The 20,684-nt window shown below is 37.6% G+C and overlaps 1 protein-coding gene across 3 annotated transcripts; it reads left to right on the top strand.

The window, feature by feature from the left end:
* Nucleotides 1-4,451: 4,451 nt before the first annotated feature.
* On the top strand, nt 4,452-19,552 carry LOC109040073 (uncharacterized). 3 transcript variants are annotated; one of them, XM_072303236.1, is made up of 8 exons: nt 4,452-6,651; nt 12,574-12,817; nt 13,531-14,676; nt 15,210-15,409; nt 16,224-16,407; nt 17,171-17,276; nt 17,972-18,247; nt 18,775-19,552. In XM_072303236.1, exons 1-8 carry the CDS (start codon nt 6,646-6,648, stop codon nt 18,872-18,874), a joined length of 2,262 nt encoding a protein of 753 aa, XP_072159337.1. In that variant the 5' UTR covers nt 4,452-6,645; the 3' UTR covers nt 18,875-19,552. The 3 variants fall into 3 exon arrangements, with proteins under 3 accessions (XP_072159337.1, XP_072159338.1, XP_072159339.1); XM_072303237.1 differs by having other exon boundaries at nt 15,210-15,413; nt 16,228-16,407; XM_072303238.1 differs by lacking the exons at nt 13,531-14,676; nt 15,210-15,409; nt 16,224-16,407; ... (1 more) ...; nt 17,972-18,247; nt 18,775-19,552 and having other exon boundaries at nt 4,452-10,864; nt 12,574-12,661.
* Nucleotides 19,553-20,684: the final 1,132 nt, after the last annotated feature.

Here is a 20,684-nt window from a genome sequence, read left to right as displayed (position 1 = left end):
GATCCCAGAAAAATTCTTTAAATTCTTTTTTTGACTATTTAAATCTTTTTTACGTTTTTTCTCTCCACTTTTCTTTCTTTTTTTTAAATTTCTGAAAGTTTGCATATTTTATTGAAATAATGCTACAAAGTCTATTCTATAACAACGTTCTATAAACAATACGGTCTGACATATATAAATAATTAAAAAAAAATAAAAACATGCATTTTTCCGGGATTTAAACTCTACTGGGGACCAACAGTTTGACAGAGGATCTTAATTTGTCCACTAATTCCCCCATTTTTGACCACTGTGCGATGTACTTTTGTGAAGCTGAACACATTTTCATAAATTGAGGACCAATAAGAACATTGTTAGCCATGAAAACTGCAGCAGACCGAAAATTTTACTTCCATTTCTAAAAATTTGACAAAGAATCCTGATTTGTCGACGATTTCTCCCCATTTTGGACCACTGTGCGACCAAAATTTTTGAAACTGAACACAGTTAAATGCTTGGGGGCCCAATGAGAACATTTACAGCCGAAACCCATCAAATATTTGACTTTTTCGTCCATTTTCCCCGTCTTTTTGCTGTAGAAATGCTGTCCAGAATGATGGCGATTTGGCAACTTTGCCCCCTCATTTCTCAAAAACCGAGCGTATACTCAAGCTAAAATTTTAACCAGAGTTTTAGGGTATCATAAGGTATCGTTTGGGCCCGGTTTCAGAAAAATCCCTTCTGGCCCAAATTGTGCCAAAAAACGGTCGTTTTTGGCGTCGCTCTTTGAGCGTGTAACTAGCACACTAAAGTCCTGCACCACTGGCACCAGCGAGCCGATTATTGAAATTTTGCGTTTATCGAGCGGACATAGATGACATAGATTGAATGGTGAAGCGTGGTTGGTCGGCTGTGTTTTATCGCTGCTTTTCCGTGCCTTAATCAGGTGGAATAGACGAAATATTGTCGGAAACTTAAGAAGTGCCACCAGCTGGTCGTGAATTCCACCTGACAAAGGCACGACAAAGCAGTGATAAGACATAGCCGACCAATCACGATCCATAATTTAACCTATGTCATCTATGTCCGCCCAAAAAATACACGATTTCAACAATCGCGGCCCGCAGGGTCTCAAAAACATTAAGACAGTGAAACTCCCAAAGTACGTATCCTGTCTGCGGTGTTTCAGAAGAATCCTCGCTCCTTTTTTATTTTTTTGAATGGAGAACAAATCAACATTATTCCTTGAAATTTTCACAAAACTTTTTCACACAGAGAAAAAAAATTGAGGAGTTTTTAGCGAATTGACGTTGAGTAGTTCTCCAGTAAAAAAAAATGAAAGTGTGACAGGAGGTCTGCAACGTCGCAAACCGAGATACGTTGTTCGGAAGTTTCACCATCGATATTGTTTTCGATCCCACGGCGCCAATAATGTGCTTTGAAAATTTTCTGCTCTGTGTTTTTTTTTCTTATCCTGCTGATTCATATATTTTCATGTATTTATTTACTCTCTTTTAATCTAAACCATCAAGGTAATGGGTGCAACTCTTCAGAATCCAGTCAGGAGAAACGCTCGGAGAAACTCTTCAGGAGAGAATCCTGGTTATCTTGTCTTTTGTCGGAAGTTGATTTGAAAAGCCGAGCCGGCGCGGTGTTGTTTCAAAAGCCGGGGTAGAGAAAAGTCGGCCGGACTCGCGCTGATCAGCGATCTGTGACCAGCGCTCGATGCCGCTGATTGACACTGATCAGCGGATCAGCAACTCGTCCAGCCCCGCGTAGCCCGTGGCGCGCTGGAGTGAGATGTCAAGATTATAGACCTCGTGCGTAGTGATACAGTTAGGAAGAGCCTACTGAAATCTGATGCGGAGAGAATACTCTCGGGAAGTATGCTAAAAACAGCATCCGTAGTTGATGTTGCCAAATCTTTACGTGAACTCTATTTCAGGGTGTGAACCAATTTCAGGGTGTCTACAAGTCCGGATTTTCCGGAAAGTCCAGAAATAGTACTGAGTTTTTAAAGGTAGTCCAGAAGTACCGAAAAAGTGGGGACATTCCGCAAGAAGGTCCGGAATTTTTGTCATTTTTGTCGCAAATTGAACGAGAAATTCAAATTTTTCAAATTTCGTTGATTGGAGGTACTGAAAAAGTACTGAATTTTTCTGTTGAAGAGGTGCTGAGTTTCTTGGGAATGTACTGAAAAAGCACTGTAAAAGTACTGATTTTTGACCAGCCTGTTTCAGTAGACACCCTGAATTTGGAAGTTTAGGAAATCGAGGGAAAGTATTTTTTTTTTTCCTATTTTTACGAGAAACTACTGTAATCAAGGTGATTTACTTCTGTTGAGTGAGATTCATTTTATTAAACATGTAATATTAATGAAAGGTTTGGAAAAGTTTCAGAAACATTCTTTGAAACGAGTTCACCGCAAAGCGTGGCTAAAAATATGGAGAGGTAAATGTTTTTCAAAAGAGCGGGAGCTTTACTACTCATAGTTCGTACCAGAAAGTCACGCATCGTAAAAATATAGTTAACTTCTTCAAAATGTCACGATGACGATCACCGTGTTTGGGGAGAAAAATCTGAAACAAGCAAATTGAAATTCGGTTCTGCACTTTGGTGCAGAATCCTTGATACCGAAATCTCGAGGCTTTTTTGGAAAATTGGTAAGTCGCAGTTCTTACGTCAGAAGAAATAGAGAGCAGTAATAGCACATGTGTTGTTTTATCGAGTATTTGAACTTGGAAAACGAGGACAAAGAGATCGGCTGAGGTTTTGAAAGCAGAGCGCCTTCGTCCCATTCAATATGCAACACGCTCAGTCACTGAGTAGCAATAGTCGCATCTTTCCAGGCGTTTTTGCAAGTTTTTACTCGCACGAGATTTGAGCGACAGTTCATTCGGAAATCACCCTAGATAACGTTTTAGCGTGCATTCTCAACATCAAAATGGTACACATGTTACGAAATTATGTTCCACCCTGTAACTGTTGTTAATTTCATGCAAACAATCAGTTTTTGTTTATCCTTAATTGATTTCCGGATTGTAGATGAACAAATCGTTTTCTTCACCTGTAATGATTATTGGAAGGAAACCATTACCGGTGCAGTGATTTAATACACGCCTTGCCTATGGAAACATCACCATTTGAAAATCATTTAAAAATTTGTTGATAGGACATCATAAATTATCAGTCAACATTTCTCTTCTCAGCTCGGTGCTGTGAGTCTTGTCGCACGAACCGGTCCGATAAGATTGGAGTACGACGATGCGTTAGTTTTTTTTCTACCTTGCGGCAATTTTTACCCCCCCCCCCCCCTTTGGCACGATCGATAGGGAGGGGGCAAAAGGGCTCATTAGAAATAAAGAAGTTATTAAAGTGGCGAGCAGCTAAGTTTAATCAACGCTGAACCGCCTTAGCGGCGTCGCGTCGCGCCGGTGTCGATTCGACGGTGAACGCACGACGTTGCCAAATTTCACACATTTTTAGAATAGTTCGATTTAAATCTGACCAGGTTTCCGTGAGATTTGACAACGATGTTGTGTGCTTCGGATAAAAAAATCGACCAGATATCGGCATTCCTTTTTATGACGATTCGAGTCATCTTTCATCCTGATTGACAGAATTCCGCTGGACGGCGAGGCTCTCGTGCTGTCGCTGAACGAAAAAAGTAATTTTTCGTATTGAATCATCCATTGGTTTTGCTGTTACTAGCCCAATATGGCAACTATGTAAGCAATCATTTGTTACCAATGAAGTGAAGAAAGGTTATTGCTTGTTATCGGTTTAATGAAGGAATCAGTTCTGACCAGCAAGTCACTGGACTCGGCAATACTTTCCAAGGATGTTTCCCAGCAGAACATGGTTTCAATCGAAAAGGAACCCTAGTAGCAAAGACGATTTTTGTTTCTCTACGAAAAATATAAAAAAAAGATTCGTGTTATATAAGCGGTAATTTTATATAAAAAATGTATACGGGTTATATAAAAAAAAAAATTCAAGATTTGGAACAAGCTTTTATATAAGGAATAAATGAAACTTACATAAAAAAAAATTACAGTGTTTATAATGAAATCGAATCGAATAATTTTTTTTTTTATATAAACATTATATACGCCACGTATAAAACGTATATAAAGGGTAAAAGTGTTTCAGACACGGCGGCTAAGTGTTAGATGATTTTTTGTTATATAAAAATAATGAGGAAATTAATATAAAATAATAACAATTTACAGTCTAACTTCTTTAATTTCATTTTATATAATCGTTACGTGCGAATCGTATAAAACGTATTTAAAGGGTAAATGCTGTTCAGACACGGCGGCTAAGTGTTAGATGATTTTTTGTTATATAAAAATAATGAGGAAATTAATATAAAATAATAACAATTTACAGTCTAACTTCTTTAATTTCATTTTATATAATCGTTACGTGCGAATCGTATAAAACGTATTTAAAGGGTAATGCTGTTCAGACACGGCGGCTAAGTGTTAGATGATTTTTTGTTATATAAAAATAATGAGGAAAATTAATATAAAATAATAACAATTTACAGTCTAACTTCTTTAATTTCATTTTATATAATCGTTACGTGCGAATCGTATAAAACGTATTTAAAGGGTAAATGCTGTTCAGACACGGGGGCTAAGTGCTAGATGATTTTTCGTTATATAAAAAAATGAAGAGGTTTATATAAAATAATAACAATTTACGGTATAACTTCTTTAATTTTATTTCATATAATCGTTATGTGCGAATCGCATAAAACGTATTTAAAGGGTACATGCTGTTCAGACACGGCGGCTAAGTACGTGTTAGATGATTTTTCGTTATTAAAAAAAATCAATAAATTTATATGAAATAATAACAGTTTACGGCATAACTTCTCTAATTTTATTTCATGTAATCGTTATGTACGTAGCGTACAAAACGAATAATATTACGGTTAAGTGGAGTCTTCCCGCTGAGTTTAAGTATCGGATTATTTTTCTTTACATGAGGAAATTTAAGCCACTTATAAAAAGTTGTATCATCTTTCAATTATTTACTTCATATTTACTTGATTTAATCGTTATGCAAGAAGTTTATACATAAAGTATAGGACGGTTAAGTTCGGTTCCTCCCACTAAAGTTAAACGGTTCCTCCCACTAAAAAAGCACAAGAGGCATTCGAAAATCTCCTCTTCGCGCCTTTCAGAATATGTCGTCTAAACTGTATTTTTCTTAACAGAAAAAAAAAGTTTGAGGGTCGGGTAGGTGGACGACCCCGCTAAACCCCCCTAAATACTCATCCTATGACACCTAAAGTGCCTACGACGGGCACATGCATCTATCAACTTGTTGCATGAGTGATATTTCTGTTAATGATATATTTATGATACTCACAGTTCATTTTATACAAGTATATGGACAAACTGTGCTTGTTTTCAGTTGATGCATCTGAAGAATTCCATTTTTACTCTGCTGATCTATATAACATGTGACAACTCATCTAAAACGGGCGTTGATTATGTACCTTATCTGCTCTGATCGAGTACCTACTAGAGGTGTCGTCAGCTAAGTTGACGGTTGTTTACTTTCGGTTAGCAAGCACCAACGACGAATTTGGGCCTCTGAACAAAGCGGCGTTCGCTACTATCCACACTGAAAACATCAGTCTCATGATCGTATCGTAAAAAATCTACTTATCAGTTATGATTTGCAACTTTTTTGTGGTTGTGATTTCTGTGTGGCTAAAAATTAAAGTATTACAAGGTTTGAAAGTATTAAAAAACTTATCTAAGCTTGTGTTCTTGCTTCTGAGAGAGTCACATGTTTTCATGTGGATAGTAGTGACGCGAAAACGCCTGCAAACCGAAAGTAAACAACCGTCAACTTAGCTGACAACACCTCTAACTAAAAGTCAATTCCTTAATGGTCTTTCAAGCTAATAAGACGAAAGTCTATGAATTTGCTGCAAAAATATAGAAGTCATCAGTTCATTCAAATGGAAATGAGCAATGCAGAGTGTTCGGCATGAAATAACTTCATTACAAGACCGACCCGAAGAGCTCACCTCTACAGGGCTCCTTAGGTCTCTAGATTAATGTGATCTTAAATGAAATGATGCCATTTCCCTTACGTTTTTGGACGATGAAACAAATTAGACCATCTGCAAGGAGACAGGTAAAGAACCTGGTGAGAAATAGAGAAAAACAGTACATACCAGCTCCAGTGAACTTTAGTAGGTATACATTCCAAGAATAAAGAATACCGCGCTTCAAGTAGATAGGAGTAACGGGAACGGTTGACCCGCGCATGTGACACAAAAATTACTTCTTTCACCAGAAAAATAAGTTCCATTTCTGCCGATAAGGACACACGATTTTGAACTTTAATTTCTTCCTTTAAAGCGGCGCTACACATGGCGCTACACACTAGCTGAGAGGTTATATTTATGTTTGGATGCTGAATGCTGAATGGTGGTCCGTGAACTGTTGGATGATTATTCTTCCTATCACCCGCGTTGCCATAGAATAAAGAGACTAACGTAGTCTATTTATTCTCTTGGTCCATGCTCGTGCCTCGTGTCTCGTATCTTCGCGTGTGTTTCGTGCGAATTTGGTATTAATTTTAAAGTGCCAAGTGAACCATATTATATGTCCATGTATATGTGAACGAAAGCGCAAAATGAGTGTAAGTGTATTTGGTCTTTCTTTAAATCATAAAATTATCCCCTCTGCAGGCCCATCCACATGTGAGATCACTGAATGCCTCGGGGAGATCTCCGGAATGTGTCAAATAGGCCCCAAGTTTATCCAACTCAATTCTGACTATTGCTCGACGAAAAAGAGTAAACCTTCATTTAATTGATTTGCCAGGTTGAGGATAGCCTATTATCCTCAAGTATCACATTTCCCCGGAGAGTAGGAATCTGTATCGCCTCAGACTAAGTTGTGGCCTATTTTGGTCATTTCGTCCTTTCCAGCTACGCAACAGGAGGCCTGTTGAAATAATTCTGTAATTGGCATTCGAATACGGCAAAATTTAGGTGTATTTCATTGTAGCTGCAGGTCTCATCCATCAAGTTGGCAGCTGTTCACTCCTGACTGTCAACGAAATCTAGTATTTGAGCATGGTGTCATGGCACCTTCGGTCAGTCGTTCTTGGCAGCGGCGCAGCTGTCTGTTATCGGACAGTGAACAATTACTAACTTATTTGACGAAACCTGTATGTTCAGCTGTATAAGAGGTGGACCTCGTGCATCGTATGTCGGGACAAATGTCAGAAGTATGCCAAATTATCCAATTTTGTCAGGAGTGCAAACGTCAAACTTCAGCAATAAGGTGGCCATCAGCTTGTGACATTACTCCAAACATACGATGCTCCTGGTCTAGCACAACTAACTTAACATCTAGAATGGCTACTATAAAAGAGGTGTAATGCGCATGGAGCAGTTACCTTGGGTTGGAGGAGAGTGGGAACCCAAATAAAGCTAACCTCGATCTCCGTTCCCGCCGCGTTCCGCCTCTGAGCCGTGCATGTGAAAATTCACACTTCTCTAAATTGTAACTATTTGTTGAAATACCCTGGAACTTCCTGTTTTTGGGTACAGAAAACCCTGCTAAGTTAGCCCCCTACACTATCTTTTCATCCAAATCGATTTCATCAACAATATAAGGCAATATTTGACCTGTGATTTTCTTGTACTTAAATGGCAAGCTGCGAGGATAGAGGATATGGTTCTGCAGGGATTCAGTCTAGGTTTTCCGCTGCCTGCTGAATTCATCATATAGCGTTCGCCAACCTTTGATGAGTTTGGCCGTCATCAATCAATGTAGCGGCCAATTCAAATTAGACGATGGATCCTTTGCTAATATTCATTGGATCCATCAACTTTCATGCCTCAATTTTATGGTTTGTCAGGATTTGGTTTGCCAATTTTTGGTCGGCTTCTGGAGTAATCCCAATCATTTAAAACTCAGTTTTTCCTGAAAATGCCACTTCGAGTCTTCGCTGTCAACTTCGAAAAAATTTGAAAACTTTTAGTCAGCCATTCTTATGTGGTTAGTTGGTGTGCAAGGATGTGTAAAAAAATTTGAAAGGTTTTCGAGTCGGTCAAGCAACCAGTCTCCACAATTTTGGATGATATCCCATGAAATGACCTTGTTTAGTGGCATGAAAAAAAAGCAGTTGATATTACTGATAGCACTTTTAATCTAGACGGAGTGAGGGTGTACATACATTTGTCTGTCGATTTTTTATGGGCATTGTCATTTCAGGGCCATTCACGACGAGAACGCAAACGTCAGGCCAAGGAGCCAAGATCAAGGACGGGAAGGTATTACAAGCGACATAAAGCTGGGGGAGACGATGAACCCGCACTAAGTTCTTCTTCTGACTCTTTAATTGATGAGCCCTTTTGTCCGCAACAACATACAGCTGGGGAAGACGATGAACCCGCATTACGCTCCTCTTCTGACGCTTCGATTAATGAGCCCTTTTCTCCGCCACACCATAGCAGCCCCTACAATAGCGGGATAACGGATAACAAGGAATCCTTAGTCGATGTTTCTTTTCCGGTGTCAAACATTGAGGTCAGCTTCTTCGCTGATCAGGGAAGTGATGTTAATGAGCCGGATGCTTCTACTATGGCACAAGAAGAAGGTTTTCAAAGTTATTGCATCATTGATCCTTTGCCGAGTGATGTGGGTGATTTTGACGATTCTCAGCGTGAAATTGTTGACATCTCTGACGTTTTACTATCATCTGATGAAGGTGAAGTGGATCTAAGAGATGGTGATGATGATGAAATAGACCAATTTTTTAATTATTTGTCGAGTGAAAATGTAAGTGATAATTCTTCTCCTTCCGTGTCCGGAGTAGGACAAGGAGCTGTCAGTGACGATGATGATTCAGGCGAATTTGTTAATTACTGTGAAAATCAAGAGTCACCATCATTTATGGAGCCAGACCCACAATTAGCTGAAGTGATTAAGTTTCTCAGAGAATGGTCGGCGGAGAACTCTACTGCACTTGTGGCTTTGTCAAAATTGGCAAAAGGTCTTAAACAAACCCATCCTGTGTGCTTCTACAATCTCCCTGTGGACGGTAGAACTATTATGGGAACTTATGTACGTAAACTAGATGTGAAGAAGGTTCCGCCCGGGGAATACATCCACACCGGGATCCAGGAACAACTTGAATTTGCTGCATCCCTCATCCCTGAAGATGTCAATTCATTTGGATTAATTATCAATATTGATGGCGTCAAAATTTACAAACATACAAAATCATCGTTATATGTGATTCTCATGACTATTCCGACCTGTAAGTCTTTAAAGGGCAAAGTATTTCCAGTGGGTCTCTATTATGGTCGAGGCAAACCCGGTCGTATGGATCTTTTCCTCAAGCCATTCATCGAAGAGATGATAAAACTCCTAACTAATGACCTTTGCATAGACCAAAAAATAATCAAAGTAATGCTGTTAGGTTTTTGCTGCGACACTCCGGCAAGGAGTGAAATATTGGAAACAGCTGGGCACTCTGGTTTTCACAGTTGTTTTAGATGTACCACTAAGGGTAAGAGTGTGAGCACTAAGATGAGCAGAGGAGCTACTCAAGGCCAGAAAAAAAAGCAAGGTAGGGGAAGCAAGCGTGTTTTTCTTGATTTAGACGCTCCTGCAAGAGATGACCTCACTTTTCGTAATAAATGGTATCCAAAACATCAGCCAGCAAAACGTCCATTGACACCCTTGGTCCAAATTCCTGGCCTTCACTTTCCACGCTCGTTCATATGTGACTCTATGCACCTCGTCTTCATCGGAGTAACCAGAGCGCTCCTTGCATCTCTGTTCTTGGCTGGTCCCTACATGTTGAAGCCATCTCTGCGTTTGCAAGTTCAAAGGAAACTGGAGGAGTGTATTCATTTTATTCCATCTGATTTTCAAAGGAAACCGGCTGACATAAGGAATGTTGGAGGGTGTAAAGCAACTGAAAGTCGCCTCTACCTTATGTACTTAGGACCTGTCATATTGAAAAATTCTCTTGACAAAGAGAGATACATTCACTTCATGGAATTATCAATTGCAATTAGGATATACCACCATGCATCATTCTGCGCTGATGATGGGACAAGAAAATTTGCTGGAGAATTACTGAGACATTTTGTTTGGCGATATCCTCAACTGTATGGAGAAATTAATGTTTCACACAATGTTCACACTTTGCAGCATCTTCCTGATGACATAGAGTGGTTTAAAGATAGTATTCCTGATTTCACACTTAGTGATATTAGTGCCTGGGCACCAGAAAACTTTAACCAAGTTTTTCGCCGGTTCACCCGTGGATATTCCAAAACATTGCAGCAAAACATTAGAAGGCTAGGAGAACTTTTCCAAACAGATTTTTGGCGCAATAAATACAAGAAAACAAGTGCAGTATCAGAAGTTCAATTTGAAAATGAACACAAGTCTGGGCCACTGCTCATTTCTCTCAAGGGGCAGCAGTTCAAGAAAGCAAGTTTCCCAAATTTCCAACTGTGTGTAAATCAGGCTGATTCGACTTGTGGCACAGAAAGCGGTGATGTAATTGTTGTCTCAAACTTTGTCAGTGATGCAATCACAAAGGAAAAATTTGTTGTTGGAAAAAAATTTGAATTAAAGAGTGAATTTTTCAACGAGCCATTGCCAGAGAGCAAGAGACTTGGGATCTACAAAGTTGCAAGACTGTCAAGCAAAGTTGATAAATGGCCAGTTTCTTCTATAACATCTAAGTTTATCAGACTCCCGTACGTAAAAGATGAAACTATCCCTCAACAGTTCCAGCAAAAACAATTTGTCGTCCTTCCTATTCTCCACTCTGAAGCTGGGCCGACCACTTCTTAAATCCACCGTCTCGCTCAAGTCATGTGAGTACTCACCGTGTAAACTTTGTATACACTTTTTCCTCTGTATTATGCGACTAAATTGCTTACTATGCAGTGCTTACTATCTTCCAAAATTCATCAGGACATAACTGACTGTCTCATTTGATGCGTAGTGCTTTATTAATTCTTTTGATATGCTTTTTTGCCCTTGATAGGAGATAAGACGAAGATAATTTTAATTGTATGAGTACTAGCTTGAATATTGTTTGCGGTTTATAGGCGTGTTTGCCAGTGTCTTGTTTTTTCACCTCTATTATTTTTAGTATTATCGTATTTTGCCTTGGATTTGATTAGTCTGTCAAGGGATGGATCTATTTTATCTCTCTCCACCTCCATCCCCCGCTTTTCCCCCTATTCTAATAGCTTGCAGGTTGATCTCATCCCCATTCAACCCGTCTATTGTAAACTGCTTAGCAATTTGCTCTGCAAATATCAACAGGCCGCTCAGCCTAAGAAATGGAAGCATTGAAAGCACTTGAAAGCTGAATGCCTTACGCAGGGGTGCAAAACTTCTTCGACCAAACGACCTATCTGGTCGCGGTCGGTCGCAATAAAAATGTGAAGGCCGCCGAAAAGGGGTTTTTGAAATGTGAAGGCCGTCAATGGTGTGGAATATCCAAGGTTTAAGGTGCAAAAAGGGAAAAGAAAGTTGAATGCGCTACTTTTTGTCGTTGTAATTTTTTTTATCTATTTTAAACCTCAGTACTATCAGTCAATATCTTAGGATTGACAGGGGATGATAATCTCCAAAATCCAACAATCTGAGGATTGTCAAAAATGGTGGAGAGTTTGGGGATTAGCAACCCCTATGGATTGATTCAATATTTTTTCGCTTCTATGTAGTTTAGTTAATGGCATTAGTTAATCTTTTCCTTTCAGCTTTTTCTAATTTGTACAGTCTTCAGGTTTCCTTGTATTTTGATGTAAGTTATTTAGCTGTATCACATCCTCATTTGCTGAATTCTTGGCCGTAATAAATCAAATGGGTAAACGCCTCTGCTGCTATGAAAACATTTACTCACCCTGCTTTTTAATCTTTCACCTCTGTCTTACTACTTTCATTAGGCCAAAAATGTGTGCACATTTTCACTGCATTTATTGAAGAGAAAGCATTGTTTCCTCTTCTTTTCTTTTTTTTTTTTCTTATTTTAGAAACAACATTCTGGCCTCAAATTTCTTTGCACAGGTAGAACCTTTGGTAAACTTGCCTTGCACCAGGTTCCTTTTTTCAAAATGCTTTCATTCAATCTTTTTCACAAGGACCTTCATTGCCTATTGTTTTGTCATTCATACTGCTGGCAGCTGGGAACTTTTGCATTTAATGATGAACTTAATTTAAAATTCTACATTTTATCTCGAGCCATAAATTGCATGGTGAAGATTTTAGCACCTCAAATACCATAACTCTCTATGCCTGACACCTTGAGTAATCCTAAATTTTATCTCTTGAGACAATACAAGTACGGTGACAATTCTAGCATCATAAATATCACTGCTTCTCAGACACAACTTATTGGGTAAGGATTTTTAAGAATTTTCATGTGAAAAAGAGAATCACGGCCACCTTAACCTTTTGATATTTTTTGCATAGCTATATCTTTGCTTACATAGCTACAATCTCTTTGCTGGCATCCTCGTCAAAGCTGTCTCTGTATTATTATTATTTATTCATTTTTGATTTGCGGTTTCAGGAAATCAGTAGTGAAACAGCCCAGCAATGGACCCTTATCTCATTCAAGGAGGATGGAAAAGACTGTTATGATGCCGTGCCAAGTAAATGGGTCGATGATGAAAATTCCGAATGTGTGTATCCAGACCCAGACAAGACGTCACTAAAAGATCTTAATTCTATGGCCCTAAGGTGTGTTGAGCCCAGATCCGAAGGTGCTTCGTGGATCACGCTTAACAATATTCAAATTATTAAGCAACCGTACTGTAAGTATTATTAATTATTGATTTCACTCAACGTCAATTTTTTTTACAGATGCTAGCATTGTTCATGAAATTTTTGTCAAGCTTTTCAATTTTTAGTTACTGTTGCTTTAACATGGTACCCACTGCATTCGCTAATGTTTCACATACTGCATTCTCATATTCACATGAGTATGTGACGCTAACATTTTCGGTCTGCATAACTATCCTAGATTACGTTGGAAATTTGGCATAAATGACAGTGTAGACCTAAAATGATACAGAAGGAAGCACAAAGTCCTACCCTCAAAATTTTCATAATGGCGGGCGTTCATCTCCATTTTCATTTTCCCCCTATTTAAACACATTTAAATATCCTGAAAATGAAACTATGTTTTGCCCAACATAATTGTTCTCCAGCAAAAATAGGCTCGCTTTATTTCTTTAAAAGCGGAGTGGATGTAAGGAGTAATACTTGCAGAGTGAATGACCAGGATGTAGGGGGCAGAGCCCCCTGACCACTTGCAATGGCTAGTGCATTCTATAAATATTTTGGATGGCAAGAGTGATTTAATCAGGCAACAGTACCCCCTGAGAAAGACTTTACGCAATACAAATAATTTAGATTTGATCTGTTACTGTAACTTATTATGTATCCTCAGTAGTATTTTAAGCTTTAAACTTTTTTTTTAAATTTGCAACCTTCAGAAATTTTATTTTCTTTTTCTTTTTTCCAGGGAATTTTGACAAGTGCCGTAAGGACATGGTTCGGTTAACGAATAAAAAAAGAACAGCCGAGGAAAGTGAAGCTGAAAGAGCAGGCCAAAAACGTCGAAGAGTGACTGACTACAAAAAACTGTTGCAACCCACAATCGATTTTCCAGTCCTCACTGGTAAACCAGCTTCCAAAGCCATCAACCAAAGCTTGAAAAACCAAAGTCAACAACCAGGTGATGATAATAATCTCTCCAGAAGTTCTTCAAAACAGAAGTCTTTCAGTCAGGATCCTGGTCAGAAATGTAGGTCTTCAACAAGTGGCAAAGGTAGTGAGAAAACACATTCGGATTCAGCGAAAACTTCCGCAAACATCTCAGGAAAGTCTGTCAAACCCTCCAACAGTTCTAAGAACAAAGATACTCCACCTAAAAGTAGCGCATCACAATCCGCAACAGATGGAAAACTCCAAATTTCTAAGGGAGCGTCTACGAATGTTGACCCTAAATCCTCAACAGGTGCGACAGGTTCAAAGAACAAAGTTACTCCACCTAAAAGTAGCACATCAAAATCCTTAACAAGTGGAAAACTCCCAATCTCAAAGGAAGCATCTAGGGATGTTGATCCTAAATCCTCAACAAGTGCAACAGGTTCAAAGAACAAAGTTACTGCACCTAAAAGTAGCACATCAAAATCCTTAACAAGTGGAAAACTCCCAATCTCAAAGGAAGCATCTAGGGATGTTGATCCTAAATCCTCAACAAGTGCAACAGGTTCAAAGAACAAAGTTACTCCACCTAAAAGTTTCACATCAAAATCTGTCACAGGTGGAAAACTCCTAATCTCAAAGGAAGCATCTAGGAATGTTGATCCTAAATCCTCAACAGGTGCAACAGGTTCGAAGAACAAAGTTGCTCCAACTAAAAGTCTCACATCAAAATCCGTCACAGGTAAAAAACTCCTAATCTCAAAAAAAGCATCTGGGACTGTTCATCCTACATCAGCAAGTAGCGTATCTTCAACAGGTCCAACAGATACACCATCAAATTGCAATAAGAAAGCTGCAAAAGTGTGCTGCCCGGCGCAAGGCGATGACCACAATTGTCCGTGGGCTGCAAATGGGAGCATTACTCTGGAATCGCTGGCCCAAAGCGTCTGCCTTATCTCAAGTAAGTTTTTCAGTTCGCTCAATAAAATTAGGAATATACCCTTTTGCAATATCTGCAGTAGCAGTTGACTCGGAAAACTTTACCACAGTTCAAAAATTTTTTTTAACAGGGCAAAATCATAAAAACCAATGATTGTAATAGTTCAAAATTAGTCAGAAAATTGTTCCAAAACCTGCGAATTTCATGACATTTTTGGTGCAGCTGTGTATCGTCCAAGAAAGTGCGAGAGATCAAATAAAATAAGTGGAAGAATACTATTGAAATGTAATGGGAGGTGGGAGAATTTTGTATTTCTTTCTAACCGGACTAAACCATTGCTTTCTCTTTAAAATGTCATTTGCTTCACATGTGGTTGCTTGTGCAGAGGACATTTGAATTGGGTGCAAAATAGTTGTGAAAATTGAAAGATTTGAAACTGCAATTCTTTCTCCTTTTATCTTGGTAAAATACTCTTTTTGTTTTTCTTCTTTTTTTGGTTTTGTTTTGTTTTTTGCTTATCTGCGCACAATTCTAACAGCCTCATTTGATTTTAGAGTTTCAAGTTATCGGTCACAAAGAGATCATGAAAAAGCTGGAGGAAACCCCTTCTACCGCTAAACATATCGCTCCCAGAAGAGTCATCAAAGAGGAGGATGTTGATCTCAAACTCTTAGAAAACCTGCCTCTGGCGAAAAATAAACACATGAAAGACCTAAATGAGAAGCTGAAATCTCCCACCGTCAAAGATAAATTTGTAAGTATATACCGGTATTACGAATCATGGCTTTTACTTTTTTTTCATCTGCCTAAATTCAATGGAGTCCATAGTTATGTCTGTTGTACTTACGGCATTGAGGGGATGCAATGGGGAGGGGGTTGTATCAACTCTGCCCTGGATTTGAGGCAGAAATCAGTGAAAGCTGTAAGTTCATCTTGAGAATTTTATGGAAAAGCAAAGATAATGTGTTCCGTAAGCAGTTTATGCCGTTGGTGTGTTATCTTTCTCCTCACAATGCTAATGAGTATTGTCAAAATGGTTTTCGTCATATAAGTATCAAGTGTCTCTTGAATCTTAAAAGAACAATAAGGGCAAATGAATTCAAAAAGTTAAATTTTGCCCTTTCAGTTTTACACCATTACAGTAGCAGGGAGTCAACAAAAATTGTGGAGAAATTGTGTAAATCTTGCCAAAAACTCTTAATTGTTGTGTATTTAATATTAACACAAAACCAAGAAAATCAGTGGAAAAGGAAGGAAATCCTGTCTCAAGTATATTTCCTGCCTGAAGAGAAACTAAAATTTAATTTTCATGCGACTTTACTGTAAAATTTTATCAAAAAATATTTAATAATCTTGTTGCTTCACTTCAAAATTTTATGTTATCATGCTTTGAAGGAGGTCTTCTTTTTTATACATTCTGACTCAATTTCAATTTCTGCTTTGAGTTTTTTCTCCTCCTTCTGGACTCACTACTAACGAGGCAAGTTTTGATTTCCTTTTAACAAAGATTTCAGAGGAAGGATTGAAATTTAACTTTAAAACTAGTGTCTCTCCTTTCACTTTTTTAGATAGCAACACTCATCAGGAAAAAGGTTACCAAACCTCTGCTGTATCCTAATTACACTGCTCGTTGCGTTATGATTAACCTTATAGCACCATGCAAGACTGAACTGTTCACATGGGACGGGAAAAAAAGAGGTGGCGTGGTCAAAATAGGATTCAAAAAAATGGAATTTAAGGATGTTGTTTTTGGTAAGTAATGTATATTTATTTTATTTACTATTCAAATTTTAACTAATCATCTCTATTCCTAATTTCATCTCTCCTGTTTTTTGGATAGACACGTGAAAAGAAGAAACACAAAACCCAGTAAGAGTAAAAGCGCCATCAGCTGTTGTTCATATTGTGAATGGTGTTTCTCACTGTAAAAGAACTTATATGCCTTTGCTTTCAAGACTTTCAATTGGGAAGTTTTCTATAAATTTTGATCTTATTTTCAGGACAAGAATAGAGATTTTGCACCTTCTGATTTTTAGATTTGATCCTTTTGTCATAATATATTTATTACCGTTAATATTTTTCCTAAAAAGTAACCAAGGATATCCTCATGCTCAACTCTCTCAGTAGTTTCCATTTTTAACTGAAATTTATCAGATTTCAGACCCCTGCAAATTTTCCATTTTTATTCTGAGGCTACTGCATTCCCCATTCAACGAAAGAAACAGTTGCCCTATCTTAGCTACACCTGATACCGCTTACCAAGTTTTGAATTTCCACTCTTCACTAGTCAAAGGAAAGAGCCTCTTTACCTAAATGCTTCTGTAAATGGCAGAAAGCAAAGAATTCTAACTCTCGCTGAAACAGTACCCAGTTGTGGAGTAATTTGACTGCATCATTCAACGTCTAATCACACAAGAAGTATCCCTAATTATCCTTCTTGAAATTTTTTAGCTACTTTTCCTCAGTAAGTCAGTAAATATTTTAAGAACTCAAACCGAAAATTTTGATTTTTCAGAAATTGTTAAGTACCATCATTACCCCAATGATTTGGATGAAGGTGCCGTAGCCTTTTCTGTTGGGCAATGGTTCTCTCAGGAGGCCAACAAGTTTAAAACCGCATCGTGAGTTTTTATTTTTGTCCCTAGGTCCTTTATTGTTTTAATTAAATTTACCTGTTCGGGAAAAAAAAGAAATTGGATATTTTTGAAAAAATAATTACTCAGCAGTTCTACGTTATCTCATTATGAAAGTGTTCTGGGAAGAAGAGAGGAAACTGGGTGACTAAATTTATGAACACATCATTAGTTTTGACTATTCATGAAGAATCTTTCGGTTTGACCCTTTGCACTCAAATTTTTTTTAAGGTCACCTGCCCCCAACTCTGATTTAATTTGGCCGAAATCGCGATAAAAATCAGCGTGAGAGCAAAGATTAACAAGAGGTTAGAAAACGAGCGATGGCTCCCCAGTGACACCTAGCGGTGAAATTTGGAACTCAGGTGACTCAAGTAGTTCCGTAGTGTCACCAGAGAGCGCAGCAGGTTTCCATGGCCATTATTTCGGAAATTTTGTCGAGCACAGCTCGACACCTGAGCGGAACCCCTGAATCAATTTTGTCGAGTCCTGCTCGACACCTGAGTGGAAAGGGTTAAATTTCCTCCTATGAAATAAATTGAAAAACATTTCATCATCATTAAATTCGATACGTCAAGCTAACATTCACCCAGAAGTTTTTAGTTAACAGTAATGCCAATTTTAATTGAAGGTCTGGCCAGATAAGATGGTTTTCTAATTCTCATTAAATTACTGTTATGCAGGAAGGCACCAGAAGTGTCTATAATAGAAGAGCTTGAAGAAAGTGACGATGATAGCTCTGCCCATGAGAGTGGTGATGATGGCCATAACAGCCATGATGACGGCGAACAGACAAATGATAATGATGAAACCGATAGTGACGGCGAACAGACAAATGATAATGATGAAACCGATATTGACGGCGAACAGACCAATGATAATGATGAAAACGACAATGACAGCGAACCAAAAGACTGTGATGATGGTAGTGATGGGGACACCATTTTAGAGATTACCAGGTATGCATTATCATATGTGGCATGTTGTAGAATCCTGTTTCCTGAATCATGTTTCTTATTGAATGACATAAGAACATGTTAAAGTAAAATCAGTTAATCATTACTTGTTAACAAACGTAAGAGGAATTTTGCAGGAAAAACTCAAGACAACCCTTGCTGAAACTCTACTAGTGTAACGATTGCCCTCTATCATACAGGGATGCTGTAACTTCCCAAGCACGTGACCAGCCCGGTTGTGTGTTGGTCGCTTGAAATGGGAGAACCCCTGCGAGAATGGGAAAAACCGGGGGGAGACTCCTTGAAAATAAGATGAAATTGGAGAATCCTGTCTGATTTTTGCAAAATTTTCCCTTTTATTGGCTGTCCAATTGTTTTGGGTTAAAAGTTTAGTTTTTTTTTTGTCTTGAGGGGAGGCGATCATGAATTTTGGTTACAATAAGGGGAGGCCAATTGAGTCTAGCGGAAGGCTAGGAACTTTCTGCACCCCTGCTATTGCCTATTCTTATTTTCTGTTTAATCATTTTCAGAACGAATTCTCAAAAGAACTTCGAGGACAGTCCATCACTTATATCCAACAATATGATGACTGATATGTCTGGAGGCGAAGACTCATCTGATGTGATCTAGGAATCGTACCAACCTATCGTACCAATTGCTCCAACCTACTTTTTCTTTTAAAGTGTATTTAGTGTAGTTTTCTTCTAGAATTTCAATATTTCAATTTTAACTGCATTTTCTAAGTTTTTCAACTTTTATCTGACAATGACATTTTATTATTATTCCTAACATTTAAAATGTATTCCTTTTTAAATGTATTCCTTCTTGCCCAGGGTGTTGTTTGTTTTCAAACTCAAACTGGGGGCTCTCTGCGTACCCCGATTTTTCCCGAAGTTTAGGAAAAGCCTATTGACATGCAGTTCGGGTGACATGAAATTTAATGTTATTATTATCCGCGAAAGCTTTCTTTAATTTATCATAGTCCTTTTTACTTTTTACAATAACCTTAATTTGAGATTTATTCACCATTTGCATTTTGATATCATTTACAATCGGATCTAAAAGTTGCTTTTTGAATAAAATTGGATTTCCTGTATCTGAAACAAAGAGTGGGGGAGGAGGAAAAGGTTTTTCTTCCTCATTCTCTGGTGCACTAAACTTGTTCATAGAATTTAATTGAGTCTGTTTGACAGTAACATTATCAATTACAGCCTTAGGCTGATAATTATTATTTCTTTTGTAATTTATACAAATAAATGAATTCTAAAATTAAAAAAAAATATTGTATACTATCATGCAAACATTTAATCCATTTTGTTTTCATTGTGTAACCCTCATTGCTTAAATTGATATATTTTGCATTTTTTACTCTTTTGAACATGAGTTCTACAGTGTACCCTTGATATTAATTATATTCGCTTTGTTGAAATTTTCTAAAACTGAATAATGAGATTTTCAACAAAGAACTTAATTTCATGTACGATGATTTTAAAGATTCTCAAGGATCATCGAGTATTGCTCAAGATCACCATCATTTTCCTTTTTTTTAGTAGAGTGAATACATAGTAGAAGGAATTTATATAAAGGTGTCAAAAGTGAACATTTGTACATCAGCTTTACATTTAACTAAAATTTATTATAGCTTTTTAACCTAACATTTTTTTACATAAAAATTATACAACTTTCATTACTTGAGGCCAAATAACTTTTTTTACATGAAGGCTGCATATTAAGGTGCTAAAAGTGAACGTTTATACATAAGCTTTACATAACAAAAACCATTTTTTAATATAAAAATTTTGCAACTTTCATAACTTGAGGACAGGTTTAACTTTTTTTTATATAAAAGTTAATTATAAATGTTCACTTTTAGCACCTTTGTATATATCCTTTATATACAAAAATGTATTTTTTGTATATAAAAAACTTTCTTGTAGGACGCTCTGCTACTAGGGAAGCTTTAAATAATAAAAAGAATTTTTTTTATATTACAATTTTACATCTTTCATAACTTGAGGACAGGTTTAACCTTTTTTTTTATATAAAAGTTAATTATAAATGTTCACTTTTAGCACCTTTGTATATACCCTTTATTTACAAAAATGTATTTTTTGTATATAAAAAAATAACTTTTTTGTAGGACGCTCTGCTACTAGGGAAGGTCCAAAAGAGGAAGAAATTCGATGTTGGGCACTGGCAGCGTGGCGCACTTTGCGATATATCGATTGATATGCCATCTAAACCTATGGAAAAGGATCGATAGACAGGGTCTTCGCAATGAAGACCTTTATAATCGAAACTTTACCATAGCTTCAAATGGGGAAATATCGATAATCGATCATTCACACCTCGCTACTGTTGGGCACTGTCAATTGCGTTGCTTAAGGCATATTGTCACCGAGGGTGTGCTGACATAGTAAAAGTTAGGATGCGATCATGC

This window comes from Bemisia tabaci, chromosome 8 (assembly GCF_918797505.1).
Source record: "Bemisia tabaci chromosome 8, PGI_BMITA_v3".
Classification (NCBI taxonomy): Eukaryota; Metazoa; Arthropoda; class Insecta; order Hemiptera; family Aleyrodidae; genus Bemisia; species Bemisia tabaci.
Note: the sequence above shows the minus strand (reverse complement) of the source record. Positions and strands in the feature narration are given on the sequence as shown.

Coding starts and splice junctions, on each gene's coding strand:
- LOC109040073 (XM_072303236.1), top strand. Junction 12,818..13,530: donor AATTATTAAGCAACCGTACT/GTAAGTATTATT, acceptor TCTTTTTTCCAG/GGAATTTTGACAAGTGCCGT. Junction 18,248..18,774: donor ACCATTTTAGAGATTACCAG/GTATGCATTATC, acceptor AATCATTTTCAG/AACGAATTCTCAAAAGAACT.